This window comes from Limulus polyphemus, unplaced genomic scaffold, assembly GCF_000517525.1.
Source record: "Limulus polyphemus unplaced genomic scaffold, Limulus_polyphemus-2.1.2 Scaffold8, whole genome shotgun sequence".
Classification (NCBI taxonomy): Eukaryota; Metazoa; Arthropoda; class Merostomata; order Xiphosura; family Limulidae; genus Limulus; species Limulus polyphemus.
This window is the reverse complement of record NW_013665618.1, coordinates 1,282,451-1,291,724: the sequence shown is the minus strand read 5'-3', so window position 1 is coordinate 1,291,724 and position 9,274 is coordinate 1,282,451. Positions and strand designations below refer to the sequence as shown.

Below are 9,274 nucleotides of genomic sequence, written 5' to 3'. Positions count from 1 at the left end.
ATCATTGTAAGGATCTGTATTGTTACGTATCTGCTTGTTTGTTAATTTCCGGTAGAAATTATTTCCTAGAAATTTCAGTTAGGTTGGTCATGTGTGCCATACTTTCCAAATCCTGTGCCAGCTCTTACAGGCTCTCCCCTTTAGCACGGACTCACGTCCTAAACCTAGCCCTGTAGACTTCAGACTGATTTTGGGTTCCATACCTGAGTTCTAGAGCAGCTACCAGTGCTCTATAGTTGTGCCTGTCGTCTGCTGACAACTGGCCAAGTATTTCCAGTGGTTGTCCCTTGAAGCTCTTTGCCAGATATACTGCTTTCTGCTCCTCTGTTCATCCATTCATCTCTACCAGGAGCTCAAATTGTGCTCTGTATGCTTCCCATGGTGCCTTCCCATCGAATTCCTGTGGCTTTCTTTGTACTAGATCACCCGTATTGTTGACTTTCATATCTGGGACGTGACTTCTAACAGGACTGATGATGTCTGCATTAGGGTTTAGCTGCGGGGTCTGGAAGGGGCTTGCCATTGTCTGGGGCTGAATAAGTTGATAGTTAATGTATCCTCCTTGTGTAAAAGACAATAAATCATCCTTTAATGTATTTAATTTGCTTTGAAATTTCCTAATGTTTTCCATTTGTGTACTCTGGCTTTTTCTCAATTGTTGGAGACTCTTCTTGTTTTATTTCTTTCTCCTCCATCCACTGCTGTAGTCTCTCTCTTCTTGTTTATTTTTTTCTCCTCCAACCACTGCTGTAGTATATTTTCTTGTTTATTTTCTTTCACTTCCAACCACTGTTGTAGTCTCTTTTCTTGTTTCTTTTCTTTTTCCTCCAACAACTGGTGTAATCTCTCTTCTTGTTTATTTTGCTGTTTGAGCTGCAACTGTTGCAGGTTTTCTGGCAACTGCTGTTGTCTCTCTTCTTGTTTCTTTTCTCGTTCTTCTTGTTTCTTTTGCTGTTCTTATATTGCTGCCATCAAATCTGCTAAGCTGTAGTTTGATTTGTTACCTTTCATTTCCTCCTTCTTCTTCTTCTTCTTTTATTTTTATTTTCTGTCCCACTCTCTGACACCAATTTGTTACGTCTGTGTTCGTTTGTTAATTTTCCGTAGAGATTCTTTCCGAGAAACTTCTGTGATACAAGTCCTTTCTTAAATAAAACTAGTTTATTATTTTTCAATTCAACTTTACAATACACTTAATTTCTACAGTCACTTTAACCTAAACACACGCACTTTACTTACGGTCACCACTGCTCACTTCCACTCGATTAACTGTGTCTATATCTTCAATCTCTCTATCTGCTACTCCAGTTCCGATTAATCCCCTTCCGCTTTGATTGTCGGGCTTATATATTAGAATACAGCAAGTCTGGCAAACACTCGAGCCTTCACGAACCTTCTAGATACTCATTACGTGTTACCAGCGTCACTGACTTCCTCTGTCGTAACAGTCGTATAAAGTTTCCTGTTATGCGGATTTAATAGATAAACTGTTGCGTTTATTTCACCTGACAATTCCCCACACAATTATTTAATGACTGTTACAGTTCTTATAAGAAATAGGTTAATAAAACAATTATTTTAAAATCATGTAGTGTATATTGCAAAGTCCAAAATTATTTGCGGGGCTTAAAAATTATAACAGCGTTTGCTGAATGTAGCATGTATTTTAAGGTTATATAGTGATTGATGTAAGTCAGTTTTGTACAGTCATCATGTGACGATTACGTACTATTCATTAAAAACAGGCATTCTACCCATATTTATAAACGCACAAAATGTGATAATCGCTAACTGATTTTTTTCTGGGTACTTTAAATTCAGCTTTCACATCTGAAAGCGAAAGACGTTTATTTTATAAATGTGTGTTATTTTAGAATCCAATACGATCTTGTTATTGGAATACAATGAGAAAATTACCAAACTTGCATTCACACAATAAAACATTTAAAAAATGAAAGTTTGGTGGCGCTACTTGAAGCATTTGTTTTGTCTTATTATTTCGCTATTTAGACCCAGCATTAAAGTAAGTTTTCTTTATATATTTCAAAGCAAAAAGTGCCTCGTAATACCGAAGGCCAGATAATGCGACCTTGGGATATCGTCAGTCTTATCGTACATACAGAAGTAGTCTGCGTTATGGACTGTATAAGCGGTTCTCAACCTTTTCAGCTCTGCTTTTGTTTGTTTGTTATGGATTTCGCGCAAAGCTACACGAGGGCTATCTGCGCTAGCCGTCCCTAATTTAGCAGTGTAAGACTAGAGAGAAGGTAGCTAGTCATCATCACCCACCGCCAACTCATGGGCTACTCTTTTACCAACGAATAGTGGGATTGACTTCACATTATAACGCCCCACGGCTGAAAGGGCGAGCATGTTTGGTGTGACGGGGATTCGACCCCGCGACTCACAGATTGCGAGTCGAGCACCATAACCACCTGACCATGCCGGGCCCTCAGGTCTGTGAGTCCCTTAAACGTGAACGAAATCCCTGCGGACTCCGATCTGACGTGATAAAGTCTCCGGACGTGACGGAATTAACTTAATGTAGATTATGTGAAAAGACTAAAGTAATGTTTCTCAAAGGGTGTGCCGCAAAAAAAAAGTAGCCATTAAAAAACAACAGTTACAATGAAATACATTAGAATAATAATTTGTTCAATGTGATGACCAAGTGAAAATACAGCCGCAAATCATCTTATTTACCATTGTCTGCTTTTCCGGTGTGCGTTTCTTTAATCTCATTTTGCTAAATATGTCGCATATTTTTAGTATGCCTAGGTGGGGTAAAGCTTGTGAGACACTGAACTAAACTAAATTGTATTTAAAACTTTTTTTCCAGAGACCATTCCAAAGATCTTTGCTAACCTTTGTTAAGAACCGGTAGATTATATAACAACTAGAAACTGAACTGTTTACTTTGTTATAAAACCAATAACGTTTGAGTGATAATGGAAAGAAATTCAGTCGCTATGATAATGACCGTAATTCGTACTTCTGTGTCTCATCTTATTGTTCTTATACATTATTATTGTTCACTCTTGCTTATAGCAAAGTTTCTTTGTTTACGTTTAAAATTTAATAAGTTTAAAATGTAATGAAAGTCATTTCTCCAAATTAAAGCTCGCGAACAAACCATATATTTACCTTGACAGAAATAATTGCAGGGAATATTTTAGGAAGAATATTTCTTAATTGTTATTAACATACATACTTGTACACATTTATTTTCTTGAAAAAGCAAAACATGGCATTCTCGTGAGAGTGGGAACGTGCGCAAACTGCTGCGGTATCAGGACTTGATGTAACATTACAGACTAACATTAAACATCCAAAGTTTGGTCTGTAGGTACTCCATACTAATTAATGAAGCCAAATGTTTCCGCTATTAAAAAAAAATCTTCCATTCCACAGCGTCCATGTGGCATAGGTCCAAAAACTGTAAGAGCGTTGACTGCTACTCATACTTTAGTGAATCTCTTTTCCTACTTCTTCCCTCTCTCTCTTTTTCTCCATAGCTGATCTCCATATAGACTACCACCATAGCCCTGACGTCACGATACTCGAAACTGGGAAAGCTTGTTTCGGCCCTCTGAAATCTTTATGAAGCTACTAAAATTAACTAATGGAAGTATACCAAGTTTTTATATCACTGCTGGTGTTGGACTTTTTGCAGAGACGTCTGTTGTGTATAGTAGGGCATCTTAGCGGACATACCATTAAATACACACCGTTACATACCATTAAATACACACTTATCAGAAAATGGGTTTTCTTGACTATCTAAGTTTGACAACAAACCCGAGCAAAGATTTGATGTTTAATGTTATTGTAATTGTGGCAGCATTTCTGGGTGCTGTTATTTTTCTTTTCTTATTTGGCTGTCGTCTGTATTCCACAGTGTCCAGTCAAGTCCAGCCCAAAGATAGACCCTTTGCAGTATCCTCTGTCCCCGGGGAGAGAAGGAAAACCCAGGGTGAAAATGTGCAGGAAATTCAACGGCTCGAAGCACTCTGTGAAACCAGGACCAAACAACTCAACTGGTTGAAGCTGCAATTGAAGCACGCGACCCTTGGATTTGATTCGTTCAGTGTCTTGATTAAATACCTGACCGAAGAGGTAAGTGTACGATTATTATTTTTGCCAAGGAGCTTTAAGTTGTAAATTTTAATGTTATTTTCCGGTTTCATGTTTTTTTGTGTGTGTGCGTCTTTTTCTTTCGCGCAAGTTGTCAAAGTGTTTATGTCTTGAATTGTCCCCTGACAAAAACTAGTTACCCAAGCATCTTTATTTAAACACAGCAAGTGGAACTTGGTTTTCATTCCCATTCGTAGTAGTTTAATTTTTAGCTTAATTGCACATACATTGCAAGATTCGAGAGCTCAGCAACGAAATTGAAACTTTGAACTCCAAGCAAGAAAAGTTTCGAAACTCCGTCATATTGCCTTAAATCCAATGATTAAGCAATAGTTCAAAATTAATAAAGTACACGCGTGTTTACTGTAAATAAGAACTCGATCAACAGTATCAGAAGAAGATGAACGCTAGAAAAATACGACTGAACAATGAACGTGAAACGATGAAGTATATAATTAATGATAGTGTTTATAAATTTACATATCAGCATTGCCTTAGCTACACGTTGAGGCAAGTTTCTCTCTGACTTTTTTTATGATGAGTAAAAATTCAAACATTGTAAGAAGAAAAATTTATATCAGAGTAATATAAAATGGTTAATTATTGTTTTATTTGTATATATTTTATTTTAAAAATTATTTATTATCGCTTTCACAAGAATAGTGTGTGACCAACTATTTGTAATTTATAGTCACAGTTGACTCGCAGTTATAGTAGTATACAGTTATGTAAATATTACATATATTTGTTTAAGCAACATAAGTTTTTTTAAATATTTTTGCCTCACTAAAATAATGTGGCTGGCTATTGCCCTGTGCAAGGATGGTAACACACACCAAGTATAAAAGTGTGATATCAACAATATCATATCTTATTCTTAAATGTGTTTAATTTAGACTGGAATTTATTACGAGACATTTCTATTAATGTAAATAACTAACCACCTATATCTCGAGAATATATCTTTATTGGCTCGCCCCCAGTGGCACAGCGGTAAGTCTGCGGATTTACAACGCTAGAAACCGAGTTTCGATATCCGTTTTGAGCAGAGCACATATTGTCCATTGTGTAGCTTTGTGCTTAACTTCAAATAAACAAACAAACTTTATTGGCTCAATATTTCGCTTTTACAGCTTCATTAGGAGCTATCGATAATCTATTTTTACAAATTCACTAATCCAGTTGAAACTAAATTCAGAGTTTAGTTTCAACTGGATTAATGAACTTGTGGGATATTAACTATATTAACCCTTTTCTTTCTCCTTACAGCTATCTTAACCATCTTTTTGATGTTTTCAGGTTTTCTCTCTGTACAATGAAGTATTTGTGACTTCATAGATATAGTTCCTTGTCTAGATTATTTGTACAAAAAATAACTCGACTTCATCCGGTTTTATCAGAAACAGGTTTATTAATTTTCGAGTTAGTTTTCATGGGTAGCAGACTAAACATTCGCACGTAATCTACCGGCAGATATATTCCATAAACACCATACCACTTAAGTTAAATCAACAATTTTAGTTAATGGAAATATCTCTTTATAATAAGAGTTAATTTGAAGTTCAAATTACGGTGCAAACAGCATTACAATACATCTCTCTTCTATTACGTCTGTAGAAACTAATGTCATAACAATAACGGGCTTTAATTAGACGGGAAACTTTCAACACAGTATTATCGTACTTGTTGAAGTTCAAAATACAGTGGAAACAGCATAACAATGCATCTCTCTCTTCCACCATGTCTACAGAATGTAATATCATAACAATAACGAGCCACAATCAGACGGTAAAAACCTTCAATATGGTATCATCGTACAACTTTGTTTCAGCAGCAGTGAACTTAATGATAATTTATGGATTTAGAATGACATTATGGACGTACATTTAATATATATATATACTATTTATAGGTATGTAGGGAGATTTAGTAGAATACAGTTAACAAGTAAATGAACAGACAGAGATTTGTCAATTTATAAGCAAGTAAGATACCGGTGGTGTAATAAGGAGTAATAAAGTTGCAAAGTGGAGGTGCTTGGCTAGATATGCAGGTTTTATAATAAGAGACTGAAAGTATAAGGAGCTGCTAAAAGCAGTTCCTGTGCTGTCAAAGGCAGCTCAATGTAAGGAGGGTCTGGGGGTCTTGCCCCCAGAAAGATAATATAATATAATTTACAGTTGCTATATAAGTCAAATATGTGAAAGTGGGACCGGTTCCAACGCATTTGGATACCAACAGAGGATAGCAAGGTAAATAACTAAATGCTGGTTGTTTTACCTCACTAATTTTCATAACCTTGGTCTATTTTCACAATATTTGGCGTATTTATATAGTTACTAAATTAAAACACATATACTTACTTTTAATTTCACACGTTCAATAAGACCACTGCCACTGTAACATTGTCTTTATGTAATGTACATATAAGCAATGATTTAGCCTAGAAATGTACACTTTAGTTATTTTTTATTAAAATGGGCTATAAACCAAAAGATCTATAGTTTGAAGCTGAATAACATGGCCATGTACAAAAGAAATACAGCAAATATCACGTTTGTAGTTTGAAACCGAAAAAACAGAAAGAAAATAGCTGGTAAAAATAGTGACATCGTAGATGTCTTGTCAGGTCTTAGTAGTTACCCCCTCACTTCAGAACCAAGAGCTGTTTGGCTGCCTCAGGGCGGGGTATGTTATCAAGATGATGACGTCATAGTTCCAAAATTTGCCACCAGGGCGCATTGTTAGGCCGCCACGATGTCATGGTACCGAAACTTGCCACGAGGGGCGCGTCGTTAGAAAACGTAATGTTAGGCCGCCATGACGTCATAGTTTTGAAATTATAGTTCGATACCAGAAAGACGACTATGATGCCAAAATTTACCACCAGAAGCATGTTGTAGGTCGCCAGGACAGGTGGCATAATGGATGGTTATGTAATAGTACCACGAAGTAGAGGAAGAATTACTAGGCTGCCATGACTCATACAATACATGTCTCAACATGCCTATAATTAATCCTAATTCATCAATTAATTAAATCATTTATAATTATAATTAATTCATCCTAAAGAGGATTATATTTTAATTGAAACTTACTCAATCAAGTGGTTAAAGATTTTCAGTTACATGAATATAATAAACATTATTTAACATAACATGTTTGAATGAGATCACAACATACATTTTACCACGTACACAATACATGACTATAGGTTTAAATTACTCTAAAAAGGGCAATATCATACAATAATCAAAACTTTGACTAATGTGACATTTTACATCGTCAATAAAGCGTGTATTATGCAATATCACTTTTACTAATTTTGACTTTATACAACAAAATAATTTACATGTTACTTTATCTTACACGAGTTTTTACAAAGGTGGACTTTCACCTATGTATATACTTAATTAGCATTAATTTAACATCTGTACATAGATTTAACAAATATGTTGTGACAGTACTTCCACAAGTTATCAATGTCTAGATTTAATTATGTTATCATTAATTTACTTACATTAACATCTGTACTAAAAATAATAAATGAATGACATACTACTTATGTCCATTTTCAATATAACCATTGATCACTCACTGGTAAACACATCTCCAAACGTACACAAATCTTGTGAAGGTATGGAATACATTTCTAAACTTCATAGCTACTTTCAGACAATGCTGTGTTGGACATAAACCATACATAACCAGTAATCGTTCTACAACTAAATATAATTAATGTAGGACTTACTGTTTACTATTATTTCAAATAACAGAACTTTCAGCCTGTCTAACACTAAGACACTATCAGAAAATCGCATGAATACAACCTAGAAACAGACTTTTGAAAAGTGCAAAGGTCACACACAAACAGTGTGGACACTGACATCAAGACAAGGGTTTGTTAAATCGCTGTCATGTGGTCACACATACAATGTTTTTACAATGTTAAAGTAGAGCAGATTTTGACGAAAACACACCAGTTCAAAGAAATATAAGTAAAGCGTGACAGTCTGAAGTACTTGAAATTCAAGGCTACTGACTGGCTTGGTAGAAAAACCGTAGAAATAAAATGACCAAGTCTATTTTGCAATAACTGGCTAGCTAGTCCAAGGATGAACTGACTAAAAATTTTTGATAACATGAATTATACAAAACAATGTTTGTCATTTAACAAAGCATCAGTTACTGTAATCATTATATAAAATTAATAATAATATCTACATAAGATTAATATTCACTTTACAAATCGATAAAAAATATATTCAATTAGACCATAATTATAATACAATATCTATACACAATATCTTTAATAATGAACTCTAAATATGTACGTTATACTTTATTAATTAGTTTTACTGAAATTTAAAAGTAAGCAAACATAGTTCTTTACGTAACGTTTAAATAAATATTTTATTACTCAGCATACGATTATTACATACTGTGTCCAAAAACTATCAATATGTATCAGTCTGCTTAGAATAAAATGAAAGTTCTCCTTAAATATGTGACATTTACAATATATTTACGGAAAACGTTTATTAAAATAAAAGTTAATTGCAACACATAGTCGCTATCTACTTATTTACAATATATTTAATGTTTACGGAAAATTTTTATTAAAATATAAGTAAAATTTAATACACTGTCACTATCCATGTATTTACATGATATACAGCAAATGAGACTCTATCAGTTGGCTTAGAACAAAATGAAAGATCAATTTAACTTAAATATGTGAGATTTAATTATTATTTTAATTATCTCATGTTTTGAAACATTGTTGCAATATATTAGACGAACTTTTCAAATACTGTATGTTGAGGTCATTAACAATAGCCAATTTTGATTTATCTAACAGCAGTGATAAGTTTATTTTAAGGCACTTTTTAAATCAAAGTCAGGACAACGGTTTTGTTTGCATAAACATTTCCATCAGGATTTATTATACTGACAATCAATATCATAACAGTTACACACAGAACATACAAATTATTTAAAATATCTTGGGGAACACCAATCGTCATATTGACATCCCCCCTTTTCAAAAAACAATTTCACATGTACACAGTGTGGTCACAAGTAAATAGACACCACCTTTAAGAAAAATGAAAATTTTCAGTCATATTCACATGAATTG

General features: G+C 34.3%; 2 protein-coding genes across 5 annotated transcripts in view; both read left to right on the top strand.

Moving 5' to 3' along the window:
• Nucleotides 1-3,806, top strand: part of LOC111084931 — a 29,803-nt gene extending 25,997 nt beyond the window's left edge. Inside the window, exon 2 of the mRNA XM_022381565.1 lies at nucleotides 3,516-3,806. Within this exon, the coding sequence (XP_022237273.1) occupies nucleotides 3,516-3,604 (89 nt within the window). The 3' untranslated portion in view covers nucleotides 3,605-3,806. The remainder of the gene's footprint in view (nucleotides 1-3,515) is intronic.
• The window catches only part of LOC106478095 (restin homolog), a 139,184-nt gene that overhangs the window by 95,897 nt on the left and 34,013 nt on the right, over nucleotides 1-9,274 (top strand). For all 4 annotated transcript variants that reach the window (XM_022381547.1, XM_022381557.1, XM_022381552.1 and 1 more), the window contains one exon: nucleotides 3,899-4,116. In XM_022381547.1, the coding sequence (XP_022237255.1) occupies nucleotides 3,899-4,116 (218 nt within the window). The remainder of the gene's footprint in view (nucleotides 1-3,898; nucleotides 4,117-9,274) is intronic.